At 38.5% G+C, this 15,569-nt stretch overlaps 2 protein-coding genes across 4 annotated transcripts in view; one reads left to right on the forward strand and one right to left on the reverse strand.

Annotated features, from left to right (window-relative positions):
• Positions 1-15,569, reverse strand: part of LOC128699309 (TLC domain-containing protein 3A) — a 623,909-nt gene that overhangs the window by 164,974 nt on the left and 443,366 nt on the right. The window lies entirely within an intron of this gene.
• mus301 (mutagen-sensitive 301) overlaps positions 1-15,569 on the forward strand; it is a 122,247-nt gene that overhangs the window by 20,378 nt on the left and 86,300 nt on the right. For all 3 annotated transcript variants that reach the window (XM_070098269.1, XM_070098271.1, XM_070098270.1), the window contains exons 3-8: positions 829-999; positions 3,105-3,277; positions 4,696-4,793; positions 6,446-6,624; positions 9,895-10,016; positions 10,377-10,460. In XM_070098269.1, the coding sequence (XP_069954370.1) occupies positions 829-999; positions 3,105-3,277; positions 4,696-4,793; positions 6,446-6,624; positions 9,895-10,016; positions 10,377-10,460 (827 nt within the window). The remainder of the gene's footprint in view (positions 1-828; positions 1,000-3,104; positions 3,278-4,695; positions 4,794-6,445; positions 6,625-9,894; positions 10,017-10,376; positions 10,461-15,569) is intronic.

Genomic DNA, 15,569 nt, shown 5'->3' on the forward strand with positions numbered 1-15,569 from the left:
CAGCTTTGTACTCAATTCGGTTTTTGAATGCTTTGTTCGGTAAACAAATCTCTCGGTAGTTGACCATTTACTTGGCACTCGACCAAACAAACATGACCTGCCAGAACTTCGCTGTAGACTATTTTGTGTTTCTTTGCATTTTTTGGTGTTTTTTTTTATATTTATAAATAAGTCACCATGGGGTTTAAGAGGGTTAGTGATAACTGCTAACCGAAAAGGAAATTGTTTGGGAAAAATTCATTCTGTACTCGAACAGATCAGCACTTGAACAGCCTTCTGGAACCAATTAAGTTCGAATGCCAAGGTTCCAATGTATAGTCTGTGGTGTTGTAGGAGTGTTATATTGAGTAGTGATTTCAGACTTAATTTAATTTTAGCATTAGTTAAAATCTTAACATAGTATTAAGCAAAGAAAGTTACGAATAATGTAGATTACAGCAGCATATACCCATTTCAGTTGTTGATTGATAGTCTATTTTAATGTTAGAATTAGATACTCTACAGGGTTAAGATTTTAGTTGTAAAAACACTTGTGTGTTAAATATACTGTATGTAAGTCTCAGTTCCATTGGGAAATATTTTACATAGGTAATTGTATTACCAGTATCCTATCATAATACAATATTTATCATGTATTTAAATTTTTTTTTTAATATAAAATCAAGTTAGCCAAGGAAGAGGTAGTTGAATTATTAATAATAAAACTTTTAGGATCTGAAGAAATGGTGCTGCCCTTTTCTTGGAATAAGCTTGATTACTTCCCATTCACTTTATGAATTTAGTGCTTCCCAGTGAACATAATAATAATGTGGTACATATAAACTTCAGCTCCCTTGAAGTCTGACTGTGAGCGTCGAGCAGAGGCTGTAGCTACAGCACTTGAGGATGCTGCCAGAATAGACAAATTAGGTGAAGACTTCCAGCTTGGACCATTTTTTGGCTTGCCATCCAAGGTAGCTGAGGTTCTCAAATTGCACCATGGCATATCAGAGCTCTATGGTAAGCTTTTACTAAACTGTAGCTTCCTGTATTCACATGAATAATACTGCATGTTGGGTAAATAATTGTTATTCACTAAAGGTGAAGAGGGAAATTTTCCAGTCACTCGTTCAACAGTTGACTTGCAAGAAGTGTGTGGACAACACAATTTAAGTAACTCTGCGAACCATGACATCCTTACCTATTCTTCAGGGTGCACTGTTCTTTCCTCTTCCACTCAATTCTTGCTATCAGTTTTTCCCTGAACAATTTAAAATTTTTTATTTTGCTCATACTCGAGCAACACTGCAAATTCCAAAAATTCACTTATCTTCACTGTTATAATACATTTACAAATCTGTTGGATGCTCAAGTGTCTACCACTGAAAACCCTCTTCAAACCCTCTTCACACCCTCCCTCCAACCCTTCTTAGGATGTCCCTTATACCACACTCCATCCACCCAAGATTTATACATCCTCTTGGTCAACCTATCTTCCTCTATCTTGTGTAAGTAATCAAACCATTTTGCATTTTCTTACTCTTTATTCTCTGAATAATATTTACACTGCACATAGATAGTGAACATGACATGCACTGCCTTGAGCCTTATTCTCTCTGCAGCATTTGAAGATAATGCCTCGCACCCGTTCCAAAGTACGTATTAGTACCACTGTACTCTGATACTTTACCCTTATTTGCATATACACCATTGTTAAATTTTTCCACACAAATTTCCAGCTTTCTTTTATATCTACTAAATCATAAGAGCATATGAAAGGTGAAAAACTGCAGTAGGATTACTGGTCCATGGTACAAAAGTTCAACTCTCACCCAGCCACAACCACTCGTGTATCTGTCCAACGTATATTTATAGCTACCTAGAGTCTACCTGGAGGGTGTTCCAGGAGTCAATGCCCCTGCAGCCCAGCCCTTGACTAGACCTCTCAGTGGATCAGAGCCTGATTGACCAGGCTGTTACTGTTGGCCGCAGGTAGTCCAGCTTATGAACCACAACTAAAATTATCGAGGATTTTAAGTAAGAGGGTGCATGTTTAACTAATAAGATATTCTATTGTGGTAACGTTTTGCTCTCCAGAAGCTTTGTCGAGCTTGATGAAAGTTCCTGGAGAATGAAACATTGCCACAATAAAATGCCTCCTTATTTGCACATGTCCATTTACCTAACAGTAAATCAGTAGGCCTCTGTAGTATTCCTCCATTCTTAAGTTGTATGAACATCTGGTATAGGCAGATATTTATGCTTAAGAATAAGTTGAATAAGAGAAGTTTCATTACAGGAGGGGCTTATGGGGTTGAAGGAAATTGAGGGGGCCGAAACCCCCATACCTCTCTTGGTGCTGCCACTGAAACTGATTATCAGAATTATCCTATACAAGTCTACTTAGAAGAGATGATACAATATTTCTCTTCCTCTTTTTGAGTTTTAAGGACATCAAATCACTGAGGTATAACTGGATACTGCATATTTTGTCTGCTAGTTTTATGCAAAATGTTGCTCTGCAGGCTTTTAGGTGGAAGGTGTAATGATACCAGTCATATTGATGAAAGAACATAAGTGCACACATAAGACATCTTTATTGGATATGTTTTGGTCCCAGGACCTTGTCATTGAATGACCAAAGTTCCAGGACTAAGACATCCAATGAAGATGACCTACTTGTATGTACGAATTCTTTCATCATTTTGTAGGCATGGTAGAATTTTTTTTGCCCATCTCACTGATTTCCTGCACGTGTACTACAGTACAAGTTTTGACCTTTTTAGATGTCAATGGTTTTAGATTCATATGCTGTACACTTAATGTTCATCAACAATTAGGATGTAGAGCTAAAGTGTACTTTGAACACATTACTAAAATGTTAGTGGCTAGATCCTTTTTACAAGAACTATACTAGTAAATGTTCAACATTGCATTTTTTCGTGTACAGACCTTTTTTCTTATAATTAAAGATACTGTATTTTGTTTTAGTTTTTTGTCGATGTTTTGCATAGAGGACTTGAGAAATGCAATAGAAAATATTAAACTACACCAAAGAACACCAATATTTTTGAACTATCTATGTTTACAACTTTGGAATAAATTGGAAAATTGCTTTAATGCAGAATGGCAAGAAGAGTGCATCAAGGAAGGCTATGGGTCAAGAAACCTCCTAGTTTCATTACCAACAAGTGGTGGCAAGACTTTGGTTGCTGAAATACTCATGCTACGTCAGCTCCTACTTAAACAGTGTGATGCAATTTTTATACTACCCTATGTATCCTTAGTGCAGGAAAAGGTAAGAAGCATTCAGCCAACCTTGATTGTGGCATTCTGTTTAGACTTAATATGTACATTATTAGAATAAAAATGTCATGCATATCATGAAGATGAATTAACACTTAGAAACTTCATACAAGTGAAGAGATCTTTATCTCAGGAATGGGTGTGTGTCTAGTGGGTATGAGTGGGTGATTATGAAAGAGGGTATGAATGTGGGTGGTTATGAAAGAGGGTACGAATGTGGGTGGTTATGAAAGAGGGGTGTGAATGTGGGTGGGAGGGGGAAAGTGAGGGAGGGAGGGACTAAGGGAGGGTTGGTGAGTGAATGTGCATACGTTGGACACAGGACACCGACATCACTTGCGTACCAGTATGAATAATGTTAAGGGTTAATGATGTATTGTACAACATACACCTGACTTCCATTCATTAATTAGTCATCCCTACAAATTCATGTAGGGGATAACATGAAATTAAGTTTTTATAACAAATTTTGTTACTGATTTGGGTTCATTTTGTGTTTCAAAGACCATATTTCTGTAATATGGTATATCACTCTAATCTTGTCAATATTAACATTCGTGAAAAGTATTGATCTGATCAGAAAGAGATTTTAATGTGGGGGTAACCATTGAGTCAGAAATATGTTGGACTATTGAATCTGTTAACTGATTACCCATCAGGAAACATGGTTAATTAATTCTGTTCACTGAGTACTCATCCGTAAACACATTTAATAACTGAATCTTGCAAATAAGCCTACACATTTGGAGGGACAACTGTACATAATTCTCTCTAGATTTTCAAGTGGTAGCATCACAGTTTGGGCAAGAAAACGGTGACAACTTTTCTTGTGTAATTAACACATCCATATAAACTCTTGAGCTTAAATTCTCATGCTTAGAACTGCTTCTTTTGAGCGTAGTTGTTGGTAGGAAAGTTGCTTGAGCAAAAAAAAAAAAAAAAAAAAAAAAAAAAATGGTTTTGGTATCCAGGACACCACACACTTGAGGCATTGCACAGCAGAAAAGAACAAGTGCCAAATTCAAACACTGGGGAAAAATGCAGGTGTGTGGGAGATTGGAATTATGCAGGTCTGTTATCTTATTTTGTTATGGGGCTCTGAGGCTATCCTACAGATGCAGAAAACAATACTAATTTCACATTTCCACAAACAGTTGAAACATTAAGGAACCAGTTCATTCACTAACCCAGATTTTGGCCATGGTGGCACTTGTTCTTTTCCGTCATGCAATGTCTCGGATATTTGTGTATAAAAATTGTTCTGGCACAATAAAATTATCTTGAAATTTTTTTATAGTTTACATAGTACCAATGTTTTACATGTATTTGTTTAATTACCAGTACTTTTTTTTCTTTTAACATGGTGTGGTATTTGCCAAATAAAGTTGTGACTAGTCTTTTTCTTGTTAGGTTCGAGATTTGTCACCATTCGGAGTTGAATTGGGGTTCCTTGTGGAGGAATATGCTGGAAGTCGAGGCACTTTTCCTCCTAAGCCCAGACGAAAAAAGTATGTAGCTTTTTTGTAAGACTTAAATTTTTTTTACCCTGCAAACTGATGAATATTTGTTTGCGAATTCTGCTATTTAAGAGTGCCTTAAAGTTGTTTTATGCAAATATTTAAACACGTAGGTAGTAGGTTGGTGAACACAACCACCCAGGGAGGTACTACTGTCCTGCCAAGTGAATGTGAAACTGAAACCTGTAATTGTTTTACATGATAGTAGGATTGCTGTTTTTTTTTCTCTTCTCTCATAAACACGTGAGATGCTACTTCTACTTACATTTAGGTCACACGACACATGCATATATATGCATACCCATCTAGGTTTTCTTCTATTTTCTTAATACTTCTTGTTCTTTATTTCCTCTTATCTCCATGGGAAAGTGGAACAGAATTCTTCCTCCATAAGCCATGCGTGTCATAAGAGGCGACTAAAATGCCAGGAGCAAGGGGCTAGTAACCCCTTCTCCTATATAAATCATTAAATTTAAAAAGAGATTTTAATTTTTCTTTTTAGGGTACCCTGCTTCAGTGGGATATGACCGGTTTGTTGGAAAAAAAAAAAAGGCTTCCAAAATACAGAACTATCTTGACCCTTTCAGGGTCAGTCCTATAACATTACAGCTTTGCATCTAGGGTCGGTCCCGTAATACTACATCAAAATTCTAGGGCTTCCAATCTTGCAGGAGAAAGCTGGTAGGCCTACATATGAGGGAATGGGTCCTTGTGGTCAGTGTGCACAGTATAAAAAAAATCCTGCAGCACGCAGTGCATGATGAGGAGAAAAAAAACTGCAACCATGTTTATGGCGTGTATTTTGCAGTGTAATTTCATGTGGTTGTATTCTCGGTTTCTTGGTCTCATTTCATATACTGGCAGATATATTACAGAAACAGATGATTTTGAATGTTGTACAGACTAAAAGTAGCTTTAAATTGAGCTCAAAGTAGCAGAAATGATCCATTTTTGCCAGTGTTCAAGAGTAAACAAATCATGTTGTCCATTACACGTCAACTCACTGGTTTGATATGAACTCACGAATGCACTGACATTATTTACACAATTACTACCATTATGCAGTAGTCTGAATAACATTGTCTTTATTTTTGTGTCAGTAAAAATAGATCACTTTATTGGGTAATTGAAATAGGTAAATGGGCAGTTTCTTATACTCAATTGATAGAATAAAGGGAGTTCTAGCTAAACAGCTATGAGTTTGGTTGACTGGAACAATGGAATTGGCCCCAAAAATGGCTCAGTGGGCAAAATCGCCAATGTATAAATATTGCCGAGACCATTAACTTCACGAGTAATTCCGTAAGTTTTCCATCAGATTTCGTACTTTTGATTTTATCTCTGGAAAAAGGTTCTCTATCATTTCATAAGATGTTTTTTTTAAATTCTTTGACCCTGGGAGCAAGTTTGTGAGCAGGGATCTTCACCCTCAAAGAGTTAATCTGAAAAAGATTGTGTAGACTTAATTTTTGTACCATTCATGGTGTCTAGTTTCGTAGGACCAGTAGGGATGTAAGCCCCCCTTCCCTGCCCTTTTCCTCTGCAGTTTTGTAAGGATAGTGGTATGCCTAAATATTTGTCACCGGTTATAATATTGTTATAATATGGTTTTACTTTTGATGAATCACGTTCTTTTCCTGTAGGCGAGTTATTTATGTGGCAACCATAGAGAAGGCATCTGGACTAGTGAATGCCCTGCTAGAGACTGGTCGTATAGAAGAATTGGGCATAGTGGTTGTGGATGAAGTTCACATGTTGGGTGATACTGGAGGCCGAGGGGCTACACTGGAGGGAACTCTCACAAAAATGCGCTATGCTGCACGTAAGTCTCAGTAACCTTGGACAGGATTTTATAAATTAATTTTTACTTTTTACATATTTTAATTCCCCATAATTTCATAATACATTAATTTTATTGTAAATTGTCATAATGTGATATTCTTCAGCTGTAATTCACCTACAAAATACTTTTCTAGTAAATATAAATTTGCCTATAAATATTATGCCCTCCATTGGACATTGGTTGGTTACATCTTTTAATACAGTGAAAGGAAATAACTGCCATGTGTTTGTTCCACCACCATAATCACCATCTGTCACTCACTTGAGTTGGATCCTGTAATCTACCACATCCCTTGGGGATAGCTCTTGGCACACCACCAGACCGTGTACGTTACCATATAAATTGATGCTTCACAGGTGAATAATCAATATGCTATCACTGGTTTGATCATCAGTTGATAGGAAATTAAACTCCTCACCACTGCTGTTACTATTTTTTTTTTTTTAACTTCAGCCATTTCCCACTGAGGCAGGATGACCCAAAAAGAAAGAGAAACCCAAAAAGAAAGAAAAAACTTTCATCATTCAACACGTTCACCATCACTCATACATAACTGCAGTCTTTGCAGAGGTGCTCAGGTAAACTGCTTAGACATCCCTCCAAACTGGCAATATCCCAAACCCCTCCTTCAAAGTGCAGGCTTCAAGTTCGACTAACCGGTTTCCCTGAATCCCTTCACAAAATATTACCCTGCTTGCACTCCAACAGCTTGTCAGGTCCCAAAAAAACCATTCGTCTCTATTCGCTCTTATCTAACACACGCACGCTTGCTGGAAGTCCGAGCCCCTTGTCCACAAAACCTCCTTTATCCCCTTCTTCCAACCTTTTTGAGGACGACTCTTACCCCGCCTTCCTTCCTCTACAGGTTTATATGCTCTCCAAGTCATTCTACTTTGTTCCATTCTCTCTAAATGACCAAACCACCCCAACATCTCATATCTGTGCTTAAACCATGGGGAAATATTAGCTTTCATTTATGGCATGGACATATGAAAATGATGATGCATGAGGTAGATAAGGGGGCATTGGGATTTTCAGCACTATTCTCTGAATTTCTCTTGTCACATTATTACTGTCTTCTCAAAGCTGCAGAACTTTTTTTTTTTTTCTATCATCAATGTTGGAAATGTCTGTCACTGTCGATTATTAAATGCAGAATGTGCTCTTAAAGGGGAATATCAGTTCAGAATGCTGTGGTGAACAATGGTGGACTAACATGGCATTCCTGCCATGCATTTCAATGGCCCAGATTTGTTGTGTACTGTACACACACAGACCCATATTCTTATTCTTAGGCTTCCCTGGCCTCTTGTGCCAGATTTCAAGGCACTAGAATTTACATGTAGGGCTGTGTAAGCGACACTGACCTCATTGATACAGATCTGTGCGAGCATCAGTTGAAAGGTTTGTTATAATCTAAAATGCCTCTGCAAACCAAAAGAAACCTCACTGCTTAACCCACCTTTCTCTGTCTCCAAGTTTTCTAAGGAAGGTGGAGATAAGAACATAAGAAGGAACCCTGCAGCAGGCCTGCTGACCCATGCAGAACAGGTCCATGTCCCCCCCCCTCCCCCTCTGGATTAGCCCAATGACCCACCCAGTCTAGTCACCTCCACTCAAGGAAGGAGCACAGCACCAGACCCAGCAGCACAAGCTAGTCAGGTCCAACTCTCACCCACCCACACCCACTCATGTATTTATCTAACCTATTTTTAAAACTACACAATGTTTTAGCCTCAATAACTGTACTCGGGATTTTGTTCCACTCATCCACAACTCTATTACCAAACCATTGCTTTCCTATATCCTTCCTGAATCTGAATTTTTCCAACTTAAACCATTGCTGCGAGTCCTGTCTTGGGTGGAAATTTTCAGCACGCTATTTACATCTCCTTTATTTATTCCTGTTTTCCATTTATACACCTCGATCATATCCCCTTTAATTCTACGCCTTTCGAGAGAGTGCAGATTCAGGGCCCTCAGTCTATCCTCATAGGGAAGATTTCTGATACATGGGATCATCTTTGTCATCCTCCTCTGTATGTTTTCCAGAGCATTTATATCCATTCTGTAATACGGTGACCAGAACTGAGCAGCATAATCTAAATGAGGCCTAACCAAGGATATATAGAGTTGAAGAACAACCTGAGGACTTCTATTATTTATACTTCTAGATATGAAGCCAAGAATTCTGTTAGCTTTATTGCGAACACTAATGCACTGTTGTCTTGGTTTTAGATTACTGCTAACCAGAACACCTAAATCCTTTTCGCAATCAGTATTATTAAGATCTACATTATTTAGTTTATATGTCGCATGGTTATTTTCCTGTTCAACATTTAGAACTTTGCATATGTCTATATTAAACTGCATCTGCCACTTCTCCGACCATTGCATCAGTCTATTCAAATCATCCTGGAGTGCTCTAGTACCCTCATTAGAATGAATTGGACGGCCTATTTTGGTGAAACAGCAAATTTGCTTATGTCGCTATTTATTCTCTCATCTATGTCGTTTATGTAAATTGCGAATAACAACGGACCCAACACTGACCCCTGTGGAACACTGCTTGTGATGTGCCCCCATTCTGATTTCTCCCCATTTATGCAAACTCTCTGCCGCCTATTTGTCAGCCATGCCTCTACCCGGGAAATTTTTTTTCCTATTCCGTGTGCCTTAAGTTTCCTCAATAGCCTCTGATGTGGAACTATCGAAATCCTTACTAAAGTCCGTATACACAGTATCATATTCATTGCCATGATCTACCTCTTCAAACACCTTAGTGAAAAAAGTTAGTAAATTCGTAAGACAAGAATGCCCCTTTGTAAAACAGTGTCGAGATTCATTAATCAATCTGTGCCTGTCAAGATGGCTACGAATTGCTTTGGCAGTTATTGATTCCATAAATTTTCCCACTATGGAGGTAAGGCTTATTGGTCTATAGTTTGAAGCCAAGGACCTGTCACCTGCCTTGTAAATAGGTATTACATTTGCCATTTTCCACTTATGAAGCACTATGCCAGTTTGTAGTGATATGTTAAAAAGATTAGCCAAAGGTATGCTAAGTTATTCTTTACATTCCTTTGACACCCTTGCAAACAGTTCATCAGGGCCTGGGGATTTGTTAGGTTTTAGTTTCTCTGTCTATGGACCATGTAACTAGTTACCGCAATCGTGCATAGTTTATTATCGTCCTGTTCTGCATAATCTATTATGTAAAAATACAGCTAGATTATTTGTTACTTGCAGCCAAAGTGCAACTAGTGGCTATGAGTGCAACAGTTGGTAACTTGCAGGAATTAGCCCAATATTTGGATGCCAAACTCTATACAAAAAACTTCAGACCCGTAGAACTAACAGAGTACATTAAGGTATGTAAAAACTTACAAAATTTATTGTAAAACTAAGTACTTATTAATTAAGAAAGTTAAAATGCTAGATGCACAGCACTCTAATTGGAATAGATATGCAGTGAAATGTATTCACTAAGACCTATGGTCAAAATGAGAGACTCCTAGAGCCTGAAAATTTAATAGAAACATTGTAAGTAAGCACTGACAAACTACCTGAGAAATGTTGACTTAAACTGTGGGGCAGCTCCTATTTCTTAAGAAAAAAAAAAACTGATAATTTTTTTTTATCCCCTATTCAAGATCTTCAGTATTTTCTCCATAAAAAGTTAGTTTTTCAGTCATTAAATATTTGGTTTAATTGCATTATGCTTTTTACAGATTGGTCAGGAAATTTGGGAAGTTAATATTGCTTCGAAGGCAGATGAAGATTTACTGAGGAATCAACGTCTCTGCTCTTTTCCGGTAAGTGAAATGCAGGATAGTAAATCCTTGCATAAAGCAACATGATAATGTGATTGTGTGTAAAAAAAAAAAACTTGAAAAAGTCCTTCCAAAATTTCATTGCCTTCTAAAAATACTTTGATAATAATACATGCTGTAAATCCCATCATCCCCCCCCCCCCCAAAAAAAAAAAAAAAAAAAAGTAAAATTTGGGTAGTGCTTGCTTTGGATTTTCACAGTCTGCTTGTTGCGCCTTGAACAGTGTTTCCCATTCTCCCTCTTCTTGCAAAGCTCCAGCAGACAGCATTTTTCTTATGTAACTCATGTTTCCCAAGATCTCTCTAATTTATGAATGCTTAATTTAAGTAAGCCACCACCTATATTAAAGTCTGAAGAGAGCATTTAAAGCATTAATATAAGAAAATCCACTGATGTCGAGTCGATGACGACTTCGTTCAGATTATTAACCCTGAAGGTTAGTAACAAAGTAACATGCGTCTGCATAAGTACATTAATTACACTGGTTAACAGTATTTGAAAAGTTGTGTGCTTCTTAAATGAGATTAGTTAATTCTTATGTATTTTCATATCCTTAATCCAAATATCACCTTGAAAAATGCAAAATGTGTAATATTTGATTATTTTATTATGAAGTACAATATGTCAGTATGTTTTAAACTCTAATCCATACCTACTCTCTGCCTTTTTGCTTGACACTTATAGTGGGCTGAAGAATCATCTCTTGCCAATATCCAGCAATAGTCTGCAATCATTCTTGTGCCCCATTTGCCCTGGTACCATTTTTCCAAGGTTGAAATATCTTGGTGAAACCTTTCACCATGTTCGTCACTAACTGCCCCACAGTTTGCTGCAAAAAAGTCTTAGTAAGAGTCCAAAATGTGGATTTTAAGTGACATGTTACATCCCATGTTCTTGTGCATGAAAGGTATACAATACCGACAAGATGAAAGTTAATACATATGTGCAACATCTGGTTATCTTTATTGTAGACGTTTCGCCATCCAGTGGCTATCAATACAGATTCTAGGATATAATTAGAAGAAAGTAGAACCAAATACCAAAGATGAGATAATCAGTCCTTCAGCCTTGGAGCTGGTGTGGAGAGCACCATGGTTGTAGAGATTCTGGAGCAAAGGCAAGGAGACTGGTGTTTATATAGGCGTCAGTGGATAGGGACATGTAGTAGACGTGGGCATAATCACTGGTAGGCGGGATACCCCAGTGGAAGTAGGTCCTACCCAAAGGGATGGGTTAGTTGTAGTAGCCATGAAGGTCCTGTATATAGTTCTACTGTCTTCTAATTATGTCCTAGAATCTGTATGGATAAAGCCACTGGATGGCGAAACGTCTACAATAAAGATAACCAGATGTTGCGCATGTGTCTTAACTTTCATCTTGTCGGTATTGTATACCTTTGTTGCACAACTTGTCAGACACTGCATCATAATGGAATCTTGGTTCAGAGGACATCTACAAGACCTTCTTCACAGCTACTACAACTAACCCATCCCTTTGGGTAGGACCTACTTCCACTGGGGAATCCCACCTTCCAGTGGCTATGCCAACGTCTGCTACGTGTCCCCATCCACTGATGCCTATATAAACACCAGTCTCCTTGCCTTTGCTCCAGAATCTACAACCACAGTGCTCTCCACACCAGCTCCAAGGCTGAAGGACTGATTACCTAATCTTTTGCATATAGTTCTACTGTCTTCTAATTATGTCCTAGAATCTGTATTGATAAAGCCACTGGATGGTGAAACGTCTACAATGAAGATAACCAGATGTTGCACATGTCTTAACTTTCATCCCATGTTCTTGTAAGCCTTGATGAGGTTTTCCACAATTCTTCCTTGTTACCTTCCCTTCTGTTTCGAGAAATCCCTTCACCGCTAACTTCAATGCTTCCCAAGCAGCTTTCTCCTCTCAGTTAAGGTCTGATTCAAAGTTGCCATCTTTAAGAAGCTCTTGAATCTGAGGACCATTGAAGACTCCCTCTCTTATCTTAACGTTGCTCACTGAGGGGAATTTTGACGTTAAATACTTGAATCCCTGACTGGTTTTGTCCATAGCTTTCACCAAGTTTTTCATAACCCCCAGTTTTGTGTGGTGGTGGTAGCAAAATTTTGTTTGGTTCGATGAGAGGTGGATGTTGAACATTTTTCATCCCAGGCTCCAATGATTGACGAAGTGGCCAGTCTCTCCTGGTGTAGTGGGAACCTTTTGCACAGCTGCCCCATTCACATAGAAAGCAGCAGAACTTGGTGTATCCACCCTGTATGGCTAAGAAAATCACCTACCTTTCACCTCAAAATTTAAACTTGTACATCACAACCACCTTCTATGACTGCTGGAACAATAATGAAGAGCATTGAGACTGTGAATGTAAAAAAAAACACTGCTGCAAGCCTGTTGGAACCTGTTGTGACATGTAGGTGTATATTGAAAAGTAGAGCTAACAAAATTTACAGAAATTTTATTTTAAACTTTCTGAAACATATTTACAAATTTAAAAATGAGCAGTTTTTCTAGATTGGCGAGCATGCAACAAATCACTTTCTTGTTTAAGCCCCCAAATGTAGTCTTCCATCATGTTTTCATTATACGATCCCTGATATCTGTTCGAAAGTTCATTATATCTTGGTGGAAGTGCTCCCCTTGCACCTCTGAGTATGCTCCCATATTATCCTTGAAATTGTCAGGATGAGCATCCTTGATGCTCATCTTGACAGCCTATAGCCCATCTGACCATAGCTTTTTACCAAGGTCTCAACAAGTTCAACATATTTGTCAGTCTTCTTATTGCCCAGAAAGCCCTGTGCTACAGCAACAAAGCTCTCCCAGGCTTTCTTTTCCTTCTCTGTGAGCTTCTTTGGAAATTCTGAGTACTCCATGATTTTCCTGACTTGTGGTCCAGTGAAGATACCAGCAGTCACCTTTGCCTCTGATAGCTTGGGGAAAAATATCTTGAAGAAACTTGAAGGCTGTAGACTCTTTGTCAAGAGCTGTAACAAACTGTTTCATTAGCCTTAGTTTGATGTGTAATGGAGGGAACAGAACCTTTTGAGGATCCACAAATGGTTTGTTTGATATTATGTCTTCCTACTGAGAACTCAGTCCTTTGAGGCCAGTGTTTCCTCTGGTAATGTGCTGCTTTGTCTCTATCCCAATGACAGAGATAATGAGTAAACTTGGTAAAATCTCCTTGGAGTCCCATAAAAAATGCCACCATTTTGAAGTTTCCAATAACCTCCCAGCCATACTTATCATAGTTCAAAGCTTCCAGTAGAAGTTTGACACTGTTGTAGTCCTTAAGATGCACTTAATGAGCCAAGGGAAGACATGGATACTTGTTCCTATTGTGCAGAAGTACAGCTTGTAGGCTGCTGGAGGAGCTGTCAATGAAGAATCTCCACTCATCTGAATTGCATGCAATTCCAGTTGCATCAAACAGGCCTGATACATCAATATAGTAGCATAACCTGTCTTCATTAGTAAAGAAGCTTGAGCCTTGAAATCAAAAGCTCAGGTTTGACTTTGTCAAACCAAGATCTCTGATAAAGTCATTGAGGTCTGTAATAAAGTTGGTAGAATTACCGACAATATGTAAAGTAAAAGTTTTTCTTCTTCTGTTAATGTTGCAGTTTAAAAACTGTAGTGTAAAGCACCCTTCTGGCAAGACAGTGATGGAGTGAATGATGGTGAAAGTTTTTCTTTTTCGGGCCACCCTGCCTCGGTGGGAATCGGCCAGTGTGATAATAATAAAAAAAAAATGTAAAGTAAAAGGACACAAGTGAAACTATTGTGACATTTTATTGTGGCAACGTTTCGCTCTCCAGGAGCTTTGTCAAGCCGTTACAAACAGTACATGGACACAGAGGGTATATATAGGCTCATAGTGAGGTGCAATACTAGTGGTAGTAGTAGTAGTGATATAAGTTGTAGTAGTAGTAATACAATATGTTAGAACAATTAACTTGCACATGAGTAAAGGATATAAAAGCTATTACTTGGGAAACAAAAATGGTTAGACAAATAACAAAAAGGCACAATACCGTGACTGGAACGATACACAAATAACCCGCACATAGAAGAAAGGAGCTTGCGACGACGTTTCGGTCCGACTTGGACCATTTACAAAGTCACATTAACCAGAATTGGAGCAGGACGGGTATATATAGGCAGGTAGTAGTAAGTAGTAAGTAGTAGTAGTAGTAGTAAGTAGTAGTAGTAGTAGTAGTAGTAGTAGTAGTAAGTAGTAGTAATAGTAAGTAGTAGTAGTAGTAGTGGGGAATAAGGAGGAGGATCCAGCCAAATACAACGAAAAGGGAGCACTGCAAGGCAGCTAGGTGCCCACAGAGGGAGAGCAAGTGCATAGAGGTGGGGGGAAGGGGAATAATGAAGAAACAGAATCACGAGAAAGAAGAAAGAAAGACAACCCAGAGGAGAAAGAAGGAAAGGGGAAGAGGGAGAAGAAGAAAAAGAAAAAAGAAAAAAAGAAAGAATGAGGAATCAAGTTAAGTCACGGGTGTTCTGAAGTTTGGAGCATTTTACAATGTAGTGGGAGAGGACGGCATCTACAGAGATGAAGCCAGGACTAAGATTCATACAAAGAAAGTTGTGTATTAGAGAGGATTCAACTAGACGGCGACTGTTAGTTGGAAGTAGGGAAGACAGTTTTAGCGGAAGACCAGTCAATAGGATGGCTATGATCTCTGACGTGATAGAACAGAGCATTGTTAGTGTCGGCAAGAGGACAGGAAGTGCAAGAAATAGAGTAGACACCAGGAACATCTGTAGAGGGAGGAGAGGTATAAATGAGATTAGTGCGAAGAGTGTTAGTCTGGCGGTCTTTCTAATCTCAACAATTCTCTCCGTCCCTTAGACATCAAGCTTACTTTCCGCCAGACTAACACTCTTTGCACTAATCTCGTTCATACCTCTCCTCCCTCTACAGATGTTCCTGGTGTCTATTTCTTGCACTTCCTGTCCTTTTCAATACTTTGGAGAAACTGGTCGATCTCTTTCTGACAGACTTAGGGAGCACAAAAATAGTGTTAGGCTTGCTGACACTAACAATGCTCTGTTCTGTCACGTCAGAGATCATA

Source organism: Cherax quadricarinatus, chromosome 61 (assembly GCF_038502225.1).
Source record: "Cherax quadricarinatus isolate ZL_2023a chromosome 61, ASM3850222v1, whole genome shotgun sequence".
NCBI classification, from domain to species: Eukaryota; Metazoa; Arthropoda; class Malacostraca; order Decapoda; family Parastacidae; genus Cherax; species Cherax quadricarinatus.